At 36.6% G+C, this 25,635-nt stretch overlaps 3 protein-coding genes across 3 annotated transcripts in view; 1 reads left to right on the top strand and 2 right to left on the bottom strand.

Moving 5' to 3' along the window:
* The window catches only part of LOC107811332 (tRNA ligase 1), a 36,435-nt gene extending 25,090 nt beyond the window's left edge, over positions 1-11,345 (top strand). Inside the window, exons 15-27 of the mRNA XM_075222052.1 lie at positions 742-821; positions 1,411-1,476; positions 1,562-1,848; positions 2,131-2,238; positions 2,843-2,940; positions 3,297-3,357; positions 4,576-4,652; positions 4,764-4,835; positions 4,967-5,043; positions 7,878-7,958; positions 9,021-9,123; positions 10,086-10,244; positions 10,659-11,345. Of these exons, the coding sequence (XP_075078153.1) occupies positions 742-821; positions 1,411-1,476; positions 1,562-1,848; positions 2,131-2,238; positions 2,843-2,940; positions 3,297-3,357; positions 4,576-4,652; positions 4,764-4,835; positions 4,967-5,043; positions 7,878-7,958; positions 9,021-9,123; positions 10,086-10,244; positions 10,659-11,051 (1,662 nt within the window). The 3' untranslated portion in view covers positions 11,052-11,345. The remainder of the gene's footprint in view (positions 1-741; positions 822-1,410; positions 1,477-1,561; positions 1,849-2,130; positions 2,239-2,842; positions 2,941-3,296; positions 3,358-4,575; positions 4,653-4,763; positions 4,836-4,966; positions 5,044-7,877; positions 7,959-9,020; positions 9,124-10,085; positions 10,245-10,658) is intronic.
* Positions 11,346-11,786: 441 nt separating this feature from the next.
* Positions 11,787-14,498, bottom strand: LOC107811334 (adenylate kinase isoenzyme 6 homolog). The gene is made up of 3 exons (XM_016636240.2): positions 14,196-14,498; positions 12,193-12,338; positions 11,787-12,098 (listed from the first exon to the last, which is right to left on the bottom strand). The coding sequence occupies exons 1-3, from the start codon at positions 14,394-14,396 to the stop codon at positions 11,912-11,914; spliced, it is 534 nt and encodes a 177-aa protein (XP_016491726.1). The 5' UTR covers positions 14,397-14,498; the 3' UTR covers positions 11,787-11,911.
* A 1,182-nt stretch (positions 14,499-15,680) lies between these two features.
* On the bottom strand, positions 15,681-21,948 carry LOC107811336 (exonuclease V, chloroplastic). The gene is made up of 7 exons (XM_016636241.2): positions 21,472-21,948; positions 19,654-19,758; positions 19,290-19,411; positions 18,065-18,214; positions 17,780-17,933; positions 17,118-17,194; positions 15,681-16,433 (listed from the first exon to the last, which is right to left on the bottom strand). Exons 1-7 carry the CDS (start codon positions 21,889-21,891, stop codon positions 16,202-16,204), a joined length of 1,260 nt encoding a protein of 419 aa, XP_016491727.1. The 5' UTR covers positions 21,892-21,948; the 3' UTR covers positions 15,681-16,201.
* Positions 21,949-25,635: the final 3,687 nt, after the last annotated feature.

Below are 25,635 nucleotides of genomic sequence, written 5' to 3'. Positions count from 1 at the left end.
ACATGGCTGGTAGCAAGAGAAGCATGCTTAACTCAAGAGAACCTGAAAAGGAGGGGATTCCAACTTTGCTCTAGATGTCTTTTATGCGGCAGGGAATTGGAAACGAATAGCCATTTATTCCTTCACTGCCCTATTACAAGTCAACTGTGCCAATTGTTCCTTAACATTGTTGGGCTAAGATGGTCTATGCCAGTTACTACTGTTGAGTTACTAAAATCTTGGAACAACACTGGAGACTCAGTCAGTCAAAAGACATGGTGGAGACTGATACCTGCATACATATGATGGACAATATGGAAGGAGAGAAACTCAAGAGTTTTTGAAGACAGATACAAATCCGTTCAAGATGTCAAGATGGACCGTATTCTTCTATTTCATTTTTGGTGTAAAGAAAGTCTTGTAGAGGATACAGAATATCTGGTAGACATGTTAGGCTTTTTGTAATTAGGTAGACCAAGATTGATCTACTATTCCCTGTACATATGGTTATGCACATATGGTTATGCACTGCCTTAGTGCATTTTTTATTAATACAAATGTTACCATTCTCAAAAAATAGTGAAAGTGACAGTATCAGGAGACTCAGTTTTGTTTTTCAAAGTAATATGGTTCTCGGTTATCCGTCCACTTAATAAGATCTAAATTTTGGAGCATAATTTGTTAGCATGCTATGTTGCTTTGAAATTTATCACATGTTGAGCAAAGCAATTTCATGTTAGTTTTTATTTCATTACTGTGCAGTTGAGAACTTTTTTGATCCGTAATGGCTTGACGACTCTTTTCAAAGAAGATCCTTCTGCATACAAGGCTTATTACCTGAGGTGAGGTTTATTTTGTTGGTCTTTGTTCTTCAATGGTCAACCTCTTGTTTGAACTCCTTGGTGGCTTCATATGCATTGTATCTGTGTTTCACGTTGTTCAATAAAGAGCCGCTGCTACATTGTAGCCGACATAATTCAATAATTATAAATTGTTCTATCCACATCTTAGTTGGTCTTTTAAGGGGTGTTTATCGTCATATAATGAAGTGCTACAGTTCTAATGAATTATCTAAGTTATCTGAAATGCTCATATTGATTTGTCATGATCAGCCTTCACATTATGGTTTTGTACAGCCAAATCTCTGTTGAATCCACTAGGCTATTAAATTATTGCCGAACTTCTAGTTTTCAGATCTTATTTTTCCAGTCTGACTAGTGTAACTACTTTGAATCTTGACTTCTTTTTTTTAAATAGCTTTTATTTTTACCCAAGTTTTCAAGGCTGTCTCTACTGTTTCTTCCATTTTTTCGTGTGTTGGAACCATCAGTCTGTATTTTTACATAGCTTTTGTTTTTATGTCTGTATTGTCTTATCAATCCTCAAGGATAAATTATTATATCAATCTCTATAACAATATGGTCAATACAGGCAAATGAAAATTTGGAATACTTCAGCTGCCAAGCAACGGGAACTCAGCAAGATGCTTGATGAATGGTAATACTAAATGAACTTATGATTTTCTACGATTAGTCACTTTTCTTTTCCCACTGTAGCATCTTACTGGGACTACTTCTTTCAGGGCAGTATATATACGCAGAAAATATGGAAACAAACCATTGTCATCATCCACATATCTAAGTGAAGCTGAGCCCTTCCTTGAACAATATGCAAAGCGTAGTCCACAAAATCAGGCTTTGATAGGATCTGCTGGAAATTTAGTCAAAGTTGAAGATTTCATGGCCATTGTTGAAGGACAAGATGAAGAGGGTGATCTCGAGCCGGAGAAAGATATTGCACCTTCAAGCCCTAGTATTCCCAGCAAAGACATGGTCGCGAAGAATGAAGGTCTCATTGTTTTCTTTCCAGGTAATATTGAACTGGTTTTGAATTCCCAGATTGTATACAATATTTGAATCTGTTATGGTTGTTTTGTATTATCTTGTTCTCTAGTAGTTGGCCTGTACCCCAGTTGTGGGATCATGTGGATCATACTGGATGTTGTTGTTGTTGTAGTAGTAGTTGGCATGTAGTGGATGATGTAACTCTGGAGTCTTTTATGTATTTTGTATGTAATGTACCTCTTTTGTTTTTAGAACCTCCTGCACCTTTAATTATGCATTCTTTTTGACTTGCTATGCTAAATTACAGGAATACCAGGTTGTGCTAAATCTGCACTTTGTAAGGAAATACTGAATGCTCCAGGAGGGCTTGGAGATGATCGACCAGTTCATAGTTTAATGGGTGATCTTATCAAAGGTATGAGGTGCTTTTTAACATCTTTTGGAATGCTCCTTAATTATAAAGGAATTTGATTTTGCATGTCCATGTGTCTTGTGCCATTAGGTTGATATCGTGTATCCCCTCTGTCTCATCTTTGTACAATAGTATTTGACAAGCACAGGGTCTAAGATGTGAATTTTCCTTATATATTGAAGCAGTAATAGTGGAAGAATATCTTCAAACTAATGGTTGAAAATTAGTTGATAGAAAAAAAACACGTCATGATTTTTTTAAATTTTTTTTTTGATAGTCTAATGTATTTGGATTCTTAAAAGTTGTGAAAGTTGTATAGAAATAGAAGGGCGTTAAACATTTTGGGACATCCCACAATGGAAAGAGTTTTGTGTAATTAGGACAAAGGGAGTATCTATTTTATTGTGACAAGCATTTGCTCTTGAATACAGGTTAAAACCAATTGAAAAAAATTTAACTTGGAACTAAATCATTGTGATCTTGTTCTTTCTTGCCACAAACATCTGATTCCCGAAACTTCCACTAATAATCTCCTTTTTCTTGCTTGAGGACTCAACTTTTTCTCAGATAATAAAGTTTGATCTCTTTATATCCATCATATTAATAGGTAGATATTGGCAAAAAGTTGCTGATGAACGCCGAAGAAAACCTTACTCGATCATGCTTGCTGATAAGAATGCACCAAATGAGGAAGTATGGAGACAGGTAGGTTTTTGTATTTGCTAAACTGTTACCTGAGTAGTACAAATCATTTGATGCCAAAGGCACTTTTTATTGTTATTCTCACTTTCAAATTAGCATAAGATGTAGTGGTAGTGCTACAAATAATGATACCATACGAGATTATGAAATCTAGTTGTAGCATCTGTTCTCTGTAGCTCGCATACAACTTTTATAATGCCACAGAATGCATCTTCTAGTTTTAGAGTGCTGTGGAATTCATATAAAGAACTTGAGTTTTTAAGGTTCTCTCAGTTCGGAAATAGCATAAGATGTATTGGTAATGCTTCAAATCATGATACCCAGATTTGCCTCACGCGGTTTTATTCTCATCGTTGCAGATTGAGAACATGTGCCTAAGCACCAAGGCATCTGCTATTCCAGTTGTACCTGATTCAGAAGGTCTTGTTAGAAAGTTCCTCTGTAGTTTCTGTTGCATACATTTTGGATAACCTGTTATGCTGCTCTCATGCAAGTCTGCTTTAACAACAACAACAACAAACCCAGTATATTCCCGACAAGTGGGGTCTAGGGAGGGTAGTCTGTACCAGTGTTATCAAAGGCGCGCTTAAAGCGCGCTTAAGCCCTGAAGCGAGGCTCAAAACATGTTGAGCGCTTCGCCTCGCTTTGGGGGCGCTTCTGTGTCGCATCAAGGCTCTAAGGCATACTTTTCCTTGCCGATGAGTGTAATCCTAAAAAGGCGACACTAAACAACTGATATTTCATTTTATCGTAATTATTTTTCAATTTTTTGTCTGTATATGTGTTATTCATGCTTATAATTATTAAACAATTGATATTTCACTTTATCGTGATTTTTATTTTCAATTTCTTTGTCCATATATTTGTTATTCATGCTTATAATGATTAGTCTTGGACTATATGCATATTTTTTACTTTTTCTCCCGTTGCGCCTTTTTTCATTAAAGCCCACGCTTTATTTGCGCTTTGCGCTTAAAGCCCCAACAGGCCTTAGAGCTTTTTTGCGTTTTTCGCCTTTGATAACACTGGTTTGTACGCAGACCTTAGTCCTTACCCCTACCTAATGCAAGTCTCATGCAAGTCTACTTCAATTTATGAAATGCTGGGGCACTTGATTTAGTAATTCACCCAGTGCTCCAGTGGCTTTTTTTTTGCATTTCTTGCTATGTTGTTTCAGATTTGTGTTATTGACAATTCTTGTTTCTTGCTGAGTGAAAAATTACATCCGATTCAGGTGGAAGCATGGAAAATGCTTCCCACCTATACCTCTGACTTTGCAGTTGTCTTATCTGAAACTTAGAGTGGTGAACTCCCTATCATCTTGTTATATGCTTTTGTTTCTTGAGATGAGACAGATACTTCCCGCCTACACTCCTGGCTTTGCATTTGTGTTATCTTTAATTAGACTGGTGAAGCTCTGTATCATCTTGTTATATCCTTTTGTTTCTTCGAGAACAATTATAGGCTAATCTTCATGGTGCTTACAAAATGATGATTTACATTACCTTGCTTTACGGCCAGTGACATTGGTAGTGGTAGTAAGAGAATTGTTTATTGGAAAGTTCATTTGTTTTATCTTGGGTCATACTCATCTGTGTGTACATGTGGGTCTTAGTTACTGCTTGGTTAATCATGCAGGAACTGAAATCAATCCATTCTCTGTTGATGCACTTGCGGTTTTTACATTCCGAGTACTTCACCGAGTTAATCATCCGGTACTTAACTCTTCACATTACTCCGTCCTTGTAAACTGCTCTTCAGCCATTTACTCCATTCAACTTGGATATCAATGTCTTAGACCTCTCTTTTCTGCTGTGATCCTGAAGGGAAATCTTGACAAGTCATCTCCAAATGCTGGATATGTGCTGCTAATGTTTTATCACCTTTATGAGGGAAAGGTACAAAATCTTATTGCGCTAACAAGATTATGTGAGATCTTTCTCTTAAATGAACTGTATTTCATTAGTTATTAGAATAAATAAATAAACGAGACATTTGTATCTGATTCTTTTGGTACACTTCCACTCAGAGTCGTCAGGAGTTCGAGAGTGAGCTTATTGAACGTTTTGGCTCACTTGTCAAAATGCCTCTACTGAAACCTGAAAGGTTAGTAAGATTTCTTTCTTCTGACCCCCCCTTAATGATGGTTGGCCTCTTCAGCTTGAAATGATTGTATTGCTCAACTACGTGTTTAGGTGGCTTTTTCCTTTCCTCCTTGTTTGATTAGTTCATTATGTTAGATTGTAGTTCGAACTCGGCCATAGACAAAGCCTGACATATAAGTAGAGAAGGGCAAAGGGGCGAGCCCATTATCCATAGAGTTTCGAACTGTGCGCCAGTTGGTCCTTGAGGATTTTTCGATTATAAGAAAATGTTAGATTGCAGTTAGTCACAGCAGTCATATCAGCTGAAGTGTGTTTAGGGTTTAGGGTGAAAGAAAAGCAACAACGTGTAATAATAAAAGCATGTGTCTCCTTGTGGCATTTTTCTTTGATAATGTACAAGCAGTACAAGTACATTATTGGTACCATAAAGTAAATCCACAAAATAATGATTCCTTACAAACCAAAACTGATCTTTTATATATCAAGAACACTATTGGTACACCAAAAGAATTAGGAATGACAGATTATTCCTCAAATGTACTTAGTCATTCTTTATTTCTTCAAAAGCTCTTTTTTCTCTTCCAGTGGAATAGTCGAGGTGCACACAAGCTGGTCCGGACACCACCGTCATGAAAAAGACTCTTTCTCTTTCTCCACAGGACCCCGTAGTGCTAATAAGGTCACATCCTACGCTCTTCAGCTTTTTATTTTTCTTTTAAAGGCTCAATTGAAAAGTGCCTCCTTTACCATGTCGGACATCTCCCATTTTACTCTGAAATGCACAATCTTCCACCACAAGCGAGTTGTGACCTAACAATGTAGCAGGAGGTAGTAAATATCTTTACCCGAACATTTGTTTGTAAATAAAGCACAAGATAAAGTATGTAATTCTCTCTTTTCCCCTCAAAATCTCAAATGTCAGGAACCATTTTTGGTGCCTTGGGAATTCAAATTGATAATCGTGGAAAAACATGACTCCTCCGTAACCAAGAGCTTGTGATAAATAGAAGTGGATTCTGTAGAGGAATATATGGAAGGATCAGTAGATAATCAATAGAAGTGGATTCTGTTTCCATGTCTTACCCTGAGAATGATGTTGCCACTGCCACTAAAATTTATTGATTATCTACTGATCCTTCCATATATTCCTCTAAAGACCGTACCCAAGTGAAGTATGATATGTTTAGTTCTCCATCCTGCTTTTACAAGTCCATACTTACTCGTAAATCTTCATAATCATTTTGTTAATAGGGCCTTGTTGAAAACTCGGAGGTTCTTTACCTACGAACCCTCCCTCCTCCCCCCACCCCCCCTTTCCAACGTCCTCCTAGCTAATTAAAGCGAACTTCCTAGCCTCACTGCTTCATCTCAAGAAATTAAAATTCCATTGGAGGCTTCTCAATTTACCTGTGACAGTGCTATATGCATGAAGCAACGACATGAATTGTGTGGGCATGCTCAATAATGTACTTTTCAGTTTTCACTAATGTTCCTTCCCCTTAATACAAGTTTCTCTTCCACTATGCACTATCTTACTAGCCCCCTCTTAGCTCTTTCAATCATCGTGTCCCATGCTGATTGGTCATTGTAAAAGCACAAATAGTAAGGGGAGAGAAAGATAATAAGAACTATTAGCTTCCCAATGAATAAAAGTATATAAGAGATTTTATGAGAATTTGGAAGAAGAAAAGTGGGCAACGATAAAATTGGAGGGAAAAGGGAAGTGTAAATGATTGATTAAGGCTATAAACATTGGGTTTGGATATCATAGTTGAATCCTCTTCATAATCCATGTTGGTCCTTTTTCCCTTTTGCTTGCAAGCTAGTGTGGTATTTGTAATGCAATTTAGAAAAAGAGGGTGTTGGTGTAATTTCTTAAGCTAGGGGAAGTATACGTAATGTTGCTTAACTTGAGAGGAATTACTTGTAATTTGCTCTAAATTTACTTCTCCATAAGTTGTCTTAGTATTATGAAACATATCACTTAAAAAACTTGAAAGGTCAATTCCTCATATTTCTCAGCAAACAACAAACTGAGGTCGTTCAACATTTTTAAAGTATCTAAAGTTCTGAGTGCTCATCTCCAGGGGTGTAACTGGCTTGCTTGCAAGCGAGTTCGATCATAAGTCTCATTTATTTAGAAGAAATGAAATTTGTTCTATAAAATTCTATTTCCTGGCCAGATGGAAAGAAGGACAATCATTGTTGTTGTCTAAGACATGAATGATGCAACAGGTCCTGCATAGTATCATCATATTTTGGTGTTTGACACACGCCTGATTGGTTGTCCGTGCTTTCACCTAGTCACTAATTTTCGTTAACTAGAGTGAATATAGCTCTAATTTAGTTAAACATAAATCCTAACGCGTAACAGCGTTCGAAAATTTTGAAGGAGATTGCCAACTTTGAACACAAACTCCAATACTTGTCACCGTAATTTTTCACGACCAAAAATAAAGAGAAGGAAAAGAAAAAGAAGAAAGTGGGTGTTATCTATAAATCGAACTGTCTAAATAAATGCTAATTACAGCAAGCTGTGTGGTTCAATATGTTCAACTCTATAGGATATTAGACAGCTAGAAGTTTCAGTGATATAACTGATTCATAGCAATGCAACCAACAAAATGCTGCAGATAGTAGTGGAGCTGATAATATTCTACTATCATGTCAGATGACTTTTTGCCTTGATGTCGTTGAAGTCTGTGCTCTGTTGGCATTGCCATGGGTATTTGGTATTTGACCTGTATAGTTTGGAACTGTCAATTCAAGGACATGTAGGTCTTCCCTTGTTCATTTGCTTTACTTGCTGTTGATATTGTTTATGATCATATGAAGGTCTCCGCTACCAGATTCTGTGAGGTCTATTATTGTGGAGGGAATCAATCTGTACAAGCTTCACACAAACAAACATGGAAGGTCAGTGTTACATTCAGCTACTGTCAGCAAGTGTAGTTAACGAGTTCCTCCACACCATCCCCCTTTTTGCACTTGAGTTGTAGTGTTCATGGTGAAAAGTATTATGCCTTGCTATGCGACCCCGAGCTATCTCTCTATTACATCCTCAGCTCACAAAATTGTTCTCAAAGTAATAGTTTATGTTGAAGTAATTATGAATTGAATTTGAGTTTTCCACTTCTTTCTCCAGATTGCTTTAGTAAAAGTAGGGTTATTATGTGTGATAAGCTTTCATCCAACTTCTTCATATGGAGGCTTCGACTCTTATGACTGTGTGATGATTGAATTGTATTATGATGCATAGAGGTCTCGATATATTATGTTAATACTTCTGGTTGGTTGAGAAGATTAGAAGAATATTACACCTTAAAACAGTGATTCAGCCCGCCAAATATTGGTCTGTCATCCTTAGTTTCCTCTTTCTTTGGGCTGGCAAAGCATGCATTACTGGAAATCTGATATATTATTTCCAGTTTCTTGACTCTACTCCTAAAATATCTTTGAGCATGATCTGGAGCTATGAAACTCCTTATTACTCTTGAGTCTTGAATATATGATTCTGCTTTTGTTGTATTGTTTTTTCCTGATGATAACTTTTTATATTCGCATATATGGATGTATACACACACATGTATACACATATATAATGTACTAAATTAATTGCAATACAGATATGAACCTGCATGTTTCAGTAGGTTCCAGACCATTTATATGCTTTTTCTTTTGGGGTTATAAGATGTCTTTTCTCAACCATGTACGTACAATCTGAAAAAACAGCCCCCACCCCCCCCCCCCCCCAAAAAAAAATCCCCACCGCCACCCCCTCCAAAAAAAAAAGTGAGAGTGAGTTGGATTAAATAAAAGAATAAATCCTAAAATACAAACCAACCAAGGAAAGTGGGGAGGAGAAAAAAGAAGAGATGTTATGACCAGCTTTTTTCTAGGTAATCGTGTTTCCGATTGATTGATTGTTACTGATGAATTTTTCTCATTGTTTGTGATTTTGTACATTCAATCCTGTAGATTGGAGTCTATAAAAGGGATATATGCAAAAGAGTGGGTTAAATGGGAGAAGCAATTGAGGGATATTCTACTTGGGAATGCTGACTATCTCAATTCAATACAGGTAAGTTTGTTCTAGATCTCTGAAGGCATGTAATTGATCTCTGATCTTACCTTCCACTTGAAAAAAAAAAGTAATTGCTATAACGTTATTAAAGCCCTTTACTTCAAATGTGACCCATGACACGTAGCTGCACTTATGCATACTTTATTTGAGTTGTCGCACCGGTATAGGAATTGTGTGATAAAAGATTGGAGAACATCATGCGGCTTCTTCAAATACGCTAAAAATCAGCAACAAATTTTGATATACACACACACATACACCCCTATATGAGTCCATGTAACATAGCCAATGACCTAACTGAATTTTCTTTAGCTGCGCTGTTTGCACAGTTCTCTCTCTATGTAACTCTTCTTTGACATGGGGAGTGTGCAGGGATATGGGGGGAAAGAGTGACTTCAAGTAGGAAGACATGTTTGTTAAAAAAAATGAATTACTTACCTTAAAATGAGCTGGTGTGCCAAAGAAGGTCAGAAGTGCTACATGAGGAATACCTTTCTAGTTGGAGGAGTTTGTTGGATGGTTCTATATTTCATGATCAGCAACACCACACCACACACCCACCCCACGCAAAGAACCCCCTGGCTCAGTGTGAACGGAGAAGAGTAGGAAAGCTCACAATAAATTTTTTCACGTTGTGGTAAGAGAGATTTTGGGGGGAAAGAGTGGCTTCAAGTAGGAAGACATGTTTGTTAAAAAAAATGAATTACTTACCTTAAAATGAGCTGGTACGCCAAAGAAGGTCAGAAGTGCTACATGAGGAATACCTTTGTAGTTGGAGGAGTTTGTTGGATGGTTCTATATTTCATGATCAGCAACACCACACCACACCACACACACACCCCTCGCAAAGAACCCCCTGGCTCAGTGTGAACGGAGAAGAGTAGGAAAGCTCACAATAAATTTTTTCACGTTGTGGTAAGAGAGATTTTGGCTAATGATTCTGCAAACTTCTGTTTCAGGTTCCATTTGAATTTGCTGTTAAAGAAGTCTTGAAACAACTGGGAGCTATTGCGAGGGGCGAGTATGCAGCGCCTACTTCTGAGAAGAGGAAGCTAGGATCTATTGTGTTTGCTGCTGTCAGCCTGCCAGTTCCAGAAATTCTTGGTCTTCTGAATGATGTGAGTGAATTTGCAAATTTATGAATTGCACTTATGGAGTCTTGACGGCTGGAAATTTATTTCTTGATAGTTGTAGTGAGTGGTCTATGCAGAAACATATTATTCCTTGTGGCTGGATTGTTTTCTTGGCAGGTTGAAGAGAATGATAGTCTTTCTTGCTTATCTGTTTGCTGACTTCTTTTTCTTTCAATTAAATAATATCTTTATCCGAGAAAAGCAAATATTTGATCACGAAACACACAGTATCTCTTGTTTATCTTTCCTTTCAATCTTATTGATTTCCTATCTCATCCGAATATTCGTTTAAAAGTCCTTTGGGTGAACGGTGAGTAAGGGGACTGAGGAGAGGCACTTTAGTTTTGCATAAAGGAACTTAACTATATTATCTCATGCTTTTCATTATTTTGTGGACAGCTAGCCCAGAAAGATCCGAAGGTTGGCGCTTTCTTGAAGGATAAAAGCACAGAGAGCTGCATTACAAAGGCCCATTTGACCCTGGCTCATAAGAGAAGTCACGGTGTCACTGCAGTTGCCAATTATGGTTGCTTTCTTCACCAAAAGGTGCCAGTAGAGGTGGCTGCTTTATTGTTCTCTGAAAAATTGGCTGCACTAGAAGCAAAGCCTGGCTCTGTTGAAGGTGAGAAGGTCGATTCTAAAAACCAATGGCCACATGTCACATTATGGACAGGGGAAGGAGTTGTAGCCAAAGATGCCAATACACTACCGCAGTTACTTTCACAAGGGAAGGCTACGCGCATTGATATAAACCCACCAATCACTATAACTGGCACTCTCGAATTCTTTTGAGCTCTACTCGTACCTTGTCTTGAGTCGATCTACATTGCTTGAACCTTAAACGTGTTCTGAGTGCATATCGTTTAATGAATTATCCAAGTTGTAGGAACAATTTTGTAGGGTTGTGTGCTTTTTTGGCTGGAAAAGGTTTTGCAGGATAGAATTAGATGTAGAGAAAATGTAAAGTGTTTAGAAAATGAAGTAGGTCTAGAGTCGCAGTATTTTTGAAACCGCAACTAGCAGTACTTGAATAAAAGGAACAATTTTCTACCGGGTACTACCATATATTAGTTTTCATTCCTGCTATGTTTGCATTGTTCCTAAAACTACTTTGCCACAATCTAAAATTTGTTGTTGTAGGCTATATGAATCATTATTGTTCATGTTATTCTATTTAAGTTCGTCTCCAATTATAATTGTTATTAACGACAAATGCGATTGTTTGTGTTATAGCTATACAAGAAGTTATCAGTCGCGCATTTTCCAGTTGGATATATTGTAAAAATATGCATGTGGTGGTTGTTTCTCTTTAAAAATATTGTGATGGTTTGAAATTGTATTTCTAAATTTATTTGTTATTGTGCTGCGGTAGGACAAGTACCAGAGTTCCCAGTAGTTTTAAGATCAACTTCTCCCAGTTACTCTTAAAATCAACCGCGAAGGTCCTCTAGTATAACAATCATTGCACAAATAAACCTTCTCGAAAAGCTTTGTTCCGCGACGATTAATGGAGAGCACATTGGTGCATTTCTACAGAATTTCTGTTTATATGAAAGAAGGGTGTACCTCCCCAAACAGCCAAAACCACTATAGAATATCATTTGAATACAAAAATCAAACATGCAATAGAAGATACACTTGTGATATCTTAATCATGAGACAGGGCTCCAACTACTAATCCAATTGGACAGTGTCTCCACATTTTTGCTAATATCCTCAACAGAATCACTTCTTAGTGCCACCACAATATCCTCTGGATAACTCTCTTTTGCCTCCTCCAGCAAAATTTGGAATATTTCGCATTCGATGTTATTGGAGAGCTTTTGACCTGTGTAACCCCTGGTACAATCAAGCAAGTCAAGAACAGATCTGAGTGAGCAACATTACAGAGGCATGGATGAGAAAAGACAAAGGAAGTCAATTGATAGATTACCTCCTACTCAACCTATCATACAAGACAGTATTGTCGGTTTGAAGCACCACCACTTTATCGAACCAACGTTCAGGAAAGAAGTCACAGCCATGATGATCAACAATGTTTCCGCCTTGTTCCATCATGTCCTCAAGCTCATCACACACCTGCAGCAGCGATGCCATGAAGCTTATAATAGCACAAATTTCTTCATCGTCAATTGTAGGAAATTTGACTTCACCCTTTTCAGAGCTGGCAAGTGGATTTTTGTTCATTAACTTACACAATCAGTTAAGAACTCAAAGCAATCAAAGCACTGATGAGAAGTGCAATTTTAAGTCTCTTCAACAGTGACAATACCAGTTAACCAAATTGGAAGAATATGAACTTAAATTATTTGCATAACAAGTAATGTAGAAATTTCACTAGCCGATCTTTTGAAAATAAATCCATCAACCAGCTAATTCGCTATCAGCAAAGAGTGTTCCTTTCATTTCCTATCAGTTGAATAGGAAATGGTGGTTTGCTTAGGACCGTGAGACCAGAGTTTGATTAATTGCTAAGCCATATTTTGCAAGTGTGGATGAGTGTGATGCAGATAGGAAAAGACATCCACAAAGTAGCTTCAATGTTGCATGCAAAAGCTCAAACTACATTAGTAACAACAGAAAAATTCTCTTCTTTTTCCTTCACAAAGAAACTCTTACATACCTTATCCATTCTTCTTTATTTTGTTTTAATAATTGAACATGTTAAACATAGAAGGCAGCATTTGGGATGCAACCCATATACGAAAGTCAAATGCAAAAACGGATGTCTTAAGAAGACGAAACTTTATTCCAATGCACTACAGTCCCAACAGAAAGCCCCTACATTTGTTAATCCTATTACGTGAGATCCGCATTCTCTACTGCTCAACTTCAATTATCATAGTTCATCCCACATTCAGATCTCATGTCCTTATTTTGTAAGAGGGTTTCTGCACTTCCCTTTTTCTCTGTCATTTACCTCCGACCAGTTAATCTTTAATGATGTTTCGGGGCACTACCCCAAATACCTTTACAGCATCAAAGCACCAAAAGGGAGGCAATGAAGAAGAAACAGCCACCATAACTTAAATTGGAGCACCTGGTCCAAAGGGATAATGCTATATACTCCACTTCTTTTGAGAAGGGAAAAAAAGGAGTACATATCATTATACCTTTTGAACCATGTGCTCCAATTGATGAATTTTTTCTACTTTGAAACCAGTTATAGCTTAAATAAATGTCAAGTTAACACCACCGGCTCATTTCCTACAACCAATTGGACGTAATAACCATGGGTAGTTTAAGAACTTTTTCATTAAGGTTCCAAGACACTCTTAGTCATTTTCAACATTCAATTCTATTCACCAGAACAAACATGTATCATGATTATTTTTTGAGCTCATTTACAAGAGCATCTATACAGTTTGGAACAAACTAAAAGCAGCTCAAAACTTGACAACAATGATGACTACCTCTATATTTTCTACTTAAATAAATCTCTAAACAAACTAAGAAACCCCTTAACGTTGGACCTAAAGTAAATGAATCAACATATCATGCCTTAATCACAACTCGCTGCTATAGATCTTTTATTCCATTGTGTTATGTACTATCACTAATTCTTCAAAAAAACATAAAGAACTTATAGCCTTTTGAGACAACTCCCTCAATGTGACTTTAAGTATACCTCGTTCCCTCTTAACACCTTCAATCCGCTACATTTAGAGGCCTATGTTTCTCATTTTAACTTTTATCTCTGCTACTAATACAGTTCAAAAAAAAATACTAACTAAATAAACATTAACAGCAACAATTCTCTCAATTGTCAAAAAAATGAAACACGAAATAGAAATTGAAGAGACAAAATAGGAAAAAGCTAATTCTTTTACATTTTTATTCTCCTATTGAACTGAAATCAAAGTCAAACATAAAATACGTATTTTTTTATTCCATGATTAAGAGCTAGGGTTTTGTATTTTCAATGTTTAAACTTACGAGGTCTTCGTTGATGACATAACAGTCGAGAGTGTCGTCCCATCCGTCGTGCAACTTCTTCTCTTTAACCAGGTCGCCGACGTTGATGTGCCGGAGCTGCGTCGCCTCCGCCAGCGCAGATGACGTCGTCGTTTTTCCGGTGCCCGGCGTTCCGGTAATCATTATGTTAGGTATTCTTCTGCCGCTGCTATTTTGCGCCATGGTGATTACTGCGGCTACTGAAAGTAGCGAAACACTTTTTGGTCAGTAACCCAATTATAGTGTGAGGGTATCTAGTATACAGGCAGAATATACTTATTTGCTGCTCATATTTAATGTAAACTTTGTAAAGAGTTGTTTGGTTTGAAGTATAAGAAAATTTAATCTCCTTGTAAAATTATGTTATTAGAATATCTTGTATAATTAGTACTTCTTCCGTCCCAATTATAGGTGAGATTATTTAATGGATTATAACATTATAAAGTTGATGATTCCCACTAAGAATTTGATCGCCCAGTCATGCTAATTCCATACGAATCAGTACCGAGAAGCAGTGGCACACCAAATTTTTTTATTAAAGAGTATCAAAATATATAAAAGTAAACATATCAGAAAATTATAGGGAATAAACACATAGTATATATTAAGGGTGGCAAGTGGGCCGGTCCAGGCCAGGACCGGCCCGAACTGTGGGCCAAACGGGTCAGGACCGTTTGGCCCGGTTTTAGCGAGCCTGAGCCGGTCTTATGATTTGGACCCGTCGGCCCTGGGACCGTTAGCCCGTCAGGGCCCGGGACCGGCCCGGTCCCTTAGCGGGTCAAACGGTCCCCACGGCTATTTTTTAAAAAATATATATTATTTTATTTATTTTTTAAAAAAAATATAGTCGTTGGGCTGTCAAAAATAGCCGTTGTCTATTTATAAAATAGTCATTTAACCCCCCTCCCCCAACTTTGTTTTAATCCCAAACTTTTTATATATACATCTTATATCGATATACTATATATACATCTTATATATAGTATATAAGATGTATATATAGCTTATCGAATATATATACATTTAATATATATATACTATACTATATATACATCTTATATATAGTATATAAGATGTATATATAGCTTATCGAATATAGCTTTTATATATATATATATATATATATATATATATATATATACTATATATACATTTAATATATATACTATACTATATATACATCTTATATATAGTATATAAGATGTATATATAGCTTATATATATATATATATACAACAAAAAGTACTTTTTGCGACAATTATTTTATGGCAATAAATTAATTGTTGCTAATTCATTTCTTACGCGTATTATAATTCATGCATAATAAATTAGTCAATCCCTATACAACAATCCATGTATTATTATTCACCGCCCTAACAATCTCTCTTATAATTCACTGTAAATAATTTTTGTATTAATATTCACTACATAAACAATCACTACATTATACATCTGCGCACAACTAGATAGTAAACCAAATGACTAATACATTAAATTAAGAATTGGCTGCTTCATCAACAGTCCTGCGTATATCAAACACAGTTGTCATCTCAATACCTTTGACATTACAAAACAACACCGAGTTCAGGCTCAACAATTTTATCGGATGTCCCTGAAGGGACAAGTTCAGGCTCAATAATAATTACAAGAAAAATGAATAAACTTACAATGCAAAAAACAAGAATTGGTCCAGCAATGAATTTTCAGATTCAGCATCTACCTACAGCTAGGAGTATAAAAACTGCTAGCTTCTTTGAACACAATTGTGTACCCAAATTTGTTTAGAGTTTAACCGATAGTGTAAAGAATTTTTACACTATCAATGCAATTTAACTAGTTACAGTATAGTAATATTCTCTAAGTTACCTTATCCGGCTTGATATGGGAGTCACATGTTATCGGTCAACTCAATCTGATAGTGTAAAATTTGTGTGCGGAACGTATTCTCAATTTATTAAGGATCTAGTTGGAAACTGATCTTGCCGAACTTAGCAATTAGCATTCAGTGTCCTTTCTACTTGGGAGCCAGAATTGCTGGCTGGACATTCAGAAGCAAACTTGCAAGATCTGCATTTCCAGCGCTCCTCTTCAGGGGTGTAACTGGCTTCTCTTTCTCCTCGCCAAACCTCTAAAGAAGACTTTATTTGACCCTTTACCCAGTTAAGATCATACTCAAACTGATCTTCACCAAGCAATGATTGATCTTCTTGTAATTCATACCTGCAGAGAAAGAATCCATAATATAGTTTCTAATATATATATATATACGTATATATATAAGGGTCTCTTCTAATGCTGAGATGAAGCTTCACCAAATGAACTTTCTTGAGCCTGTTTGGTTTGGATATTGAATCTGACTAATGAAACTGTCTAATTATACAAATGTGATTAATGAAACTAAAAATATCAGGAAAAATGTATAAATTGAAAATATAGAGAACTGGGTGAAAGCATGGAAACACGAGGATAATCTCCAGAGATAAAGAAATTAGAGAGCCATCAAATAATCAACTCTGAGATCACTTCTTCAAGAGAGTCCAACCTTGATATCTCCTCCATAAAAAAAGTCAGTTCATACTTCATGTTTCTAACAAAAGAACATAGAAAGCAACTAAAAAGATGACGAAACTCTTTCTAATTTGGAGTTTTTAGGTAATGATTCTGAAGGTCAACTTCAGACATCTCACTAGCCAAACGAGAGAAACACAGAAAGAAGTCAATAACAGAAATAAAAGCAACATCAACACGGATATAAATGGTAGAAAAAGTTGGAAACACCAGAATGCAGCATATGCGTTCATTTTCATAAAGTTGATCCAAAAACACAGTGATGCTTGAAAAATCTCTATTTCTATCATCTGAAAATTGTGAAACATTAGCATACTATATGAAATTTCAATTCACCTCAACAGTAGTTGCTCATGTGCTGGTGGAAGCATGCTCCAAGTATTGCGAAGGTACCTCAACATATCAGTGAGAGTCTGCATTGACACCAAAGAGTAAGATGAAAAAAAACAAGCTATCAACAAAATATTTCCAAAGGCTAAAACATCAGTAAGATTTCCATAGCAGGAAAACTAAGCTGGCTACACTTTTTTTAAAGTAAACTAGGCACCCATTGGGATGCAATGTAAAAGACATACAACCTGCTGAACCACATCTTTTAGTCCTTTTCCCTCGAAGTAAAGTTGTCATTTTTTTATCCAGGTATAATTAATCATCACGGTTCTAGAACTCATTGAGGTCCATTTCTAGTCTTGATCAGACTACGAAGATGGATGGAGAAGAGGCTTCTCAGAAAGGGAAAATTTTGAGAAATGGCAAAGTAAAATTTTAAGAGAACTCAAGTTTAGGGCCTTCAAAGTGATTGTTAAGAGTTGGCCTAGACACCAAAAAAGTTGTCTGCTTCCTGCACATGATCTTCTACGGGCATGAGAAGACTTATTCAGGTACTTGGCTCAAGATCCTACAACATCAAATTATGTACCCATTTCTCCTGTTCTTTTTCATAACAATAAGAAACTATAAACTTTTATCCTGAAAAAGTTAGCGTCTTTGGGTAATACCTCTGTAGGGAATCCACATTTAGCAGTATTCTCTCTGATTTCAGCGGATAAAATCTGATACGGATTCAGAGAGAAGAAATCAAAAAACTGTCTGGAGGGGAATTCATCAGCCACTAAGCTGTCCCACAGATGCTTGTAGCACATTAATTGAAGCCTGCCAAAAAAGGGATCACCAAGTTCATTAGATTTTGTACCTGTAAGCACATTTCAATAATAAAAAAACTTCATTCTGTTGCATATCTCCTTCTCATCAGACAGCTTTCAACCTTAAGTGCAACGCTATACCTTCCATTCCTCCGTTGCGGTTCACCAGGAAGGCTAGCTCTTACTCGTGTTTTTGTGTCGACTAACATTGGGTATGTATCACTTTGTCCTTTCGGCATTCGTATCTCATCAATAACTCCCACCATCCAAACACCTTCAGCAAAACCTACTCTGATGAACCAAATGAATTAGCCCAGCAGCTCTTAAGGATGAAAATAGTCAAGGATATTTCATAATTTTCTTTCCTACTATGCAGGAATTACTGAACTTGTTAAAGAGGAAATTACTATATGTCATGTGCAAAGATAAAGTTTGAGGTGAATTAGTGTGAGAATATGCATTCAGTCACAAGTGACTTTGGATGGACATCAAGGAATTGCGTGCATGCACAACTGCATGCAAGGACATACACCTATAGGGTCATGGTGTCAACAGGTGTCGACGTGTAGGGACAAAGACAGATACTTCATATGGGCATTAACTTATATAGTTTCGTATGTGCTTTACAGGAAAACAACTGGACAAGAATAAATGGAAATGTAAATAGCCAGTGAAACATATATTGATACTCTCTGTTTTCCCAGGTCTACAGTCTAAAGAGAAAATAAATAATGAAATCCACGGTGTGTGGGTCCCTAATCTAAACCATGCAGTTCAAGATGAGTTCAGCAATTTTATCTGCATAATGTTGAAGCAGTCTTTCTATCAACCCGATTACATCTGTTATATTGTGTAACTGTTTGATCTAAAAGCTTAAACTATTAAAAAGGGGACACATTTATTTTTTTAAATTTTTTTTTATAATAAGTTGTGTTGCAGGGCCTGCTTGACTCTTTTCTTGGGTCAAGCACGTGAATATTCTTCTTGAAAATGGGTAGCAGTTAGTCTTGCAAATAGACCATTGCATACTATGATATAATATTAAATTGTGTGATCACCTCTCATGAGACTTATTTATCTGTTTATTTTAGGTCTGCAATAACGCCAAACTGATCTAGTTGGTAGGTAAAAAGTTTAAGTTGATGAAATGTTACAGATGTGTTAAAGGGTCAAGGCCTTTTTCATTAGTGGATCACAAAGTTTGTATATGACACTTAAATATATACACCTGCCTTTTCTTTTTAAAGTGCTTATAGATACACACAAATAAATAAGATCAGTAGTTTAAAATAAATTCTTGATGTGGAACATTGTCAAGTAGACATACTTATAGGAATATCAAACAAAAGATTAAAAAGAGACTTACAAAGGCAATTCACGTGTTAATCCATCAAATAATAGTTGGTTTGCGCCAACTATGAAATTCAAGAACTTCAATGCCCATACATCTTCAGCTGATGTAACATGAACTTTTACCTTTTTGATCACCTGCATACAATCAAAATCATGGTAATAAGAATGAGCAACAAGTAAAAGTAAAACACAAGAATATACTAAAGAATCACTTTAAAAACGAAAATGGTAAGCACTGATAAATACGTTCGTATTTGCACAACTCTTGATATTATCTCTTTAATGTCCTCTCAGCAAACTGACATACAGGATAATATAAAATATCTGTCATATCAAAGTACTTCTTCCTTAATCACTCAAACATAGATAGGGAATACCTCCTCTTCTAGTGCTTCATGGCGAATGCTACCAGCTTTCATAGCTTTGGTCTTTTCGGGCTTGCCACAGAGAAGAGAATACTCCATCTTTTTTTCACACCATTCCTGAAGGCAAACTTGTGATAATGAGGACTAGTAATCAGTACACTTCATGTTTTAGGGATTAAAACTATCTGCCTGCACATTGCACAATGACTTTTAAGTATATAACAAAGCCAATGCAGAACAAGAGAATATACTCAAAAGAACGTTCACACCAGAAAGGCTAAAACAAGTACTTGTTTTTACACTAGCCAAATTTCTCAAATCATAAACGCCACAGTAGATAAAATTATTGAGCGGTTCTATCCTAGTAACATATCTTACCTACCACTACCAGACCGATCCACAATGACAGCATGAGAAACCAAAGGAAAAGAAATTAGTAATACAAGTTTCATCCATACAAGGCGTGAACCGTTGTTTTCTAGGAAGTCCTGCAACTCGTATTGGTTAGCACTAATCTGCTTCTTGAGACCAAAAGAACAACAAAATCAAAATTGTTACTGAACACAAAGAAAAATTGAATTTGAGACGAATGGCCTAGCTGTCCTTCCTATTAGTGGAAGAATATTAAAATCCAGAACCATATGGTCAATGGATTCCAACATATTCCGGAACGGTTACCACGAAAAAGCATTGTGTCGATGCAATATATGTGCAAATGAACCAGCTATAAATGATGTAAACCATAAGCCTGACCTAGATTCAAACCTCTTGCAATCTCATGTAAAATCCAAGCGATTCACAAATGACATAGATCTTTTCACTGAACATCATACTACATCCTAGAACTTTAAAAAAAACAGATGAGTAATCTCACTTCACCCTGGTCCCATCTCAATACTCAAGTCTGTCTGCGGAACAATTCAAATAACATGTCCAACCTATATTTATCTACCCAAAGATCACAAGAAAAGAACCCAAAATGAAAGATCAAAAGATAATACTCCCTATACCCCACCTTATCTGACACTCCTTTTACTCTAGGGCGTCACAAAATTTTTGACACCATTTGATTTCGATAAAACTTTCACAGCTTCAATAATTCAAATTCATTGAACAATTCAAGTTAGAAAATTTGGTGTGATATTTTCTTATAGCAAACTAACTTTTGAAATAGTATTACTTTAATTTTATTATCCACCCTGCTAATAAAATATAGAAGTCAAAAGAAAAAATATAACAATAAGCCTTCATGTACTCATGGTCAAAGCAACAAATTAGCTAAAATTCCAAATTACAATTCTACTTAGCACTCAAATAATGAAACATCAGCAAGACCACAGCTTTTGTCAAACTACAACATCAAAGCCGTCCAATTGTAGCACAACTAAAGCAAACTGATTAAAAGAACACTCTTCGTGTCACAACTTATCTTACCCTTTTGGGACGGCCAAAGATGTTTCACACAATTTCATTTCTATATAACAGTCACAACTTTGAAAAAATCAATTCATTAAACTGTTCAAAATTTAAATTTTATGTGATAATATCTCTACCAAATTAACTTTTCAAATTACTTTAATATTTTTCTATCATGCACTTATAATGTAAAAGCCAAATTACTTTCTTAAACTTGGTATCTAGTAAGACCGACTAATCATGATAAACACCATTATGTACAAAGCAACAAAACAGGCTGAAATTCTGAATTCCATTTTCCACTTAGCAATGGATGAGGAAACATTAGCAACACTACAGCTTTTTCAAACTTCAACATCTAATTGTAACAAAAGTAAACCAAATTGTATTAAAAAATCAAATAAAAATTCATACTGTGGCAGTAATATCAGTAACAGACAAGCCTCTCTTCCTCCGAAACCGATGCAACAACGAATCAACAACTCTATTCCTCTTCTGGCTACTTGTTAACCTTCCAGAATCTTCTACATCGATCATTAACGGATCACTCCGCGAACAACTCGAAATACTCCGGTTCGATAACAGAGTAATAGATTTAATGGACCTGACGTTTTCACGGAAATGAGCCGATGAAGAAGCGCGTGGTGGAGACGACACCAGAGCCCGCGTAGCGGCGAAGGCAGCTTCGATTAGCGCCATTTCTTCGTCACTGATTATCTCTACTGGAACGTGAAATGGTGTGTTTTGGTTTTGTGTTGGTTCTTCAGGAGAAGGGGAGTGACTCGGTGATTGTGACTCAGTCATTTTGGACGAGTTGGTACCGAGTCGTGGCATGTGACCGTTGAGAACGCCATGAATATGGGATCGGAGCCATGTTTTTGGTTTTTATATATTTATGAAAGTCGGTCAACTAAATTTTAAATTTAAAAGAATCGAGTACTATTTAACCTCTCTCTTTTTCTTTTTCTTTTTTAACTTTCTCTATTTTTGTTAAATTCCAAAGAATAATAGTTTGTTTGGCCAAACTTATAAAATAAGCTTATTTTAAAAAATATTTTTTTTAAAGTGCTTTTTAAAAAAGTATTTTTAGTGAGAAACATGTCGTTTGTGTTTGGCTAATTAATTCAATTAGCATTTTTGAATGACAATTAGTGTTTGGCCAAGCTTAGTAATTCTAAGTGTATTTTTATCGAAAGTACTTTTTAAAAAAATACTTTGGGAATAAGTTATTATTGTATGCTTCTCAATAACTGTTTCTATTCAAAAGTACGGGTTTTTTTTCATCTAAACGCTTGGCCAAACACCTTATATTTGGGAAAAAATGCTTTTGACAACAACCAAAAAATAAACTTTTGAAGAAGCTTGGCCAAACAGGCTATAAGCTTAAAAATTACTATTTTTTCTTGCATTTATTTGACGGTATTTGTTTGAACATATAAATAATTAACATCAGAAAAAGAATTATTGACATATATATTATAATATATATTTTGTATAACAGCATTTCACTATAAGAGTTCAAAAATATTTGAAGCTAACGAGATTATTATAGATAAGTTTGATTGTAGTATATATTTTCGCACTTTGTGCTAAAAAATATAAAATGGAGAAATAACTTAATACGATATGAAAATGTAGCATGTACTGTATGTTCCATTGTCATATACTTTCAAAAGTCAAAACACATCCCATAATTTGAGATTTATGATATACGTAAACAATTAAGTAGTGAGTACAAAGAGCAAAACATAAGAAGAGAAAATGGCGAGGCAGATTGGTTGCAGAGATATATGTATATACGGTATAGTATACAGACCGTATAGAATCACAAATTTTAAAAGTATGAAATGTTATGAAAACGTTATAAAATTATTTTACAATTTTTAAAAGTCTGTAATCTTCCTTAAAATCTCAACTGTTTAAGACCAAAGTCTGAAATGTTAGGACGTTCCACCCTGTAAATATTTTTTTTTAACTTTTAAGTCATGCATTGCATATATAATTAATAATAATACTAATTATCCTCTTTGAGATAGCATTTGATTTGGTAATATCAAACTCGAGTTTCCCGAAAAAGAGGGAGTACTTGGTCACCTTTCGGAGTTCGGTGGTTGAGACTCAGATTGATTATTTACTCTGTAGGAAGTCCGATAGAAGTCTTTGCACGGATTGCAAGGTCATCCCAAGTGAGAATCTCTCGACCCCTCATAGGCTCCTGGTCATGGACCTTGAGATCATGAGGAAGAGGAAGAAGAGGGCGATGTATAGCCAACATAGGATCAAGTGAGGAGTCTTGACAGAAGCTAAAGCACAGGAGTTGGGGGTCAAGCTGCTGACTATGGGGGCTTGGAGGAGTAATGGGGATGCAAGCGCTATGTGGACCATGACTGTGCAGTGCATTAGAGAAGCCGCGTGAGAGGTTTTAGGGGTCTCAAAGGGTTACTCTGGTGGTCACAAGGGAGACTGGCGGTGGAATGAAAAGGTGCAAGGAAAAATGAAACCCAGAAAGTGGCGTATCTGAAGCTAGTGGAAAGTATAGACGAGGAGGAGAGGAGGGCGAATATGGAGTAATATAAGTTGGCTAAGAAAGAGGCAAAGCTAGCAGTTATGGCGGCCAATACTGCAGCTTTTAGTCGTTTGTATGAGGAACTCGAGGGCCGAGGTGGGGATAAGAGGTTGTTCAGGTTAGCCAAGGCGCATGAAAGGAAGTTATGTGACTTGGACCAAGTGAAGTTCATCAAGGAAGAAGAAGGTAGAGTTTTGCCGGATGAGGGGCTTATCCGTCGGAGATGGCAGACCTACTTCCATAGTCTCTTGAACGAGGAGAGAGACAGGAATATTGTACTGGGTGATTTGAAACTCTCTGGGAGTCATTGTGACTTTGGGTATTGTAGGCGGATTAGAGTAGATGAAGTGGAGGGGGCTATGCGTAAGATGAGCAGGGGCAAAGCGACTGGGCCGGATGAAATCCCGGTGGAGTTTTGAAAGAGTGCGCGGGCAAGGCAGGCTTGGAGTGGCTCACTAGGTTATTTTATGTCATTTTTAGAACTAAGAATATGCCCGAAGAGTAGAGGTGAAGTACGATGGTTCTTATATACAAGAACAAAGGTGATATCCAAAATTGCAATAAATATCGGGGTATCAAGGTGCTTAGCCATACTATGAAAGTTTGGGAAAGAGTGGTAGAGCTAAGGGTTAGGATGAGTGTGTCTATTTTTGAGAACCAATTCGGGTTTATGCCGGGGCGTTCAACTACAAAAGCCATCCACCTTTTTAGGAGATTGATAGAGCAGTATATGGAGAGGAAGAAGGACTTGCATATGGTTTTCATCGACTTAGAAAAGGCATGCGATAAAGTTCGAGGGAAGTTTTGTGGAGATGTTTGGAGGCTAGAGGTGTACCGGTTGTCTACGTTAGGGCGATTAAGGACGTTGGGTGGGGACTCGTATCATTTTCCGGTTATGATGGGGTTGCATCAAGGGTCGGCACTCAGCCTTTTTTATTTGCCCTGGCGATGGACATACTGACGCGCCACATCCAAAGGGAAGTGTCGTGGTGCATGCTATTTGCAGATGATATTGTATTGATTGACGAGACGCGAGGCAGTGTGAACGCGCAGTTAGAGGTATGGAAGCAGACCCTGGAGTCTAAAGGTTTCAAGTTGAGCAGGACCAAGACAGAATACTTGGAGTGTAAGTTCAGTAGTGAGACTTAAGGAGGGGAATGGGAGGTGAGGCTGGACTCGTAGGTCATTCATAGGAGGGGAAGGGGAGGTGAGGTTGGACTCGTAGGTCATCCATAGGAGAGGAAGTTTTAAGTATCTTGGGTCTATTATTCAGGGGGATGGGGAGATTGATGAAGATGTCACACATCGTATTGGGGCAGGATGGATAAAATATAGACTCACTTCCGGTGTTTTGTGTGACAGGAAGGTATTTAGGCAAGACATGGTGCAGCTTCAGTTGACCGAGGACATGACCCCTGATAGGAAGGTATGGAGGTTAAGGTTAAGGTAGTAAAGTAGGTAGTCTAGAGTGTTCATAACAGTAGTATTGGCATGCACTCTCGCTTTCTGTTGGTAGTAAGTTTTTATGACTAACCATTATTTTCTTTCATTTTTGATCACCTTACTATATTATTATCGTCATTCTATTTTCGGCAAAGGTCCAAATATACCCATGTACTTTCGAAAATGGTCTAAGAATACCCCTCGTTATACTATTGGGTTATCTATACCCCAGCAGTCATACTCTGGGTTCAAATATACCCCTCGTTTAAACGGAGGGACACGTATCATAGTCATGTTGGCCAATTCTAAATATCTCTAAATTAATTAAAAAGACACATTACCCATACCCGAAAAATAATTTTCTAAAGCAATTTTTTTTGTAAAAACTAGAAAAAACTGAAAATATTTTTACTAAAAACTGAAAAAAATGAAAATATTTTTTTTTTATTTTTTACAAAAAAAAACTGAAAAATATTTTTCAAAACAATGTTTTAGTAAAAACTGAAAAACTAAACTAAAAAGCAATTTTCTAAAGCAATATTTTGTAAAAACTGAAAAAAACTGAATGT

Source organism: Nicotiana tabacum, chromosome 9 (assembly GCF_000715075.1).
Source record: "Nicotiana tabacum cultivar K326 chromosome 9, ASM71507v2, whole genome shotgun sequence".
NCBI classification, from domain to species: domain Eukaryota; kingdom Viridiplantae; phylum Streptophyta; class Magnoliopsida; order Solanales; family Solanaceae; genus Nicotiana; species Nicotiana tabacum.
Note: the sequence above shows the minus strand (reverse complement) of the source record. Positions and strands in the feature narration are given on the sequence as shown.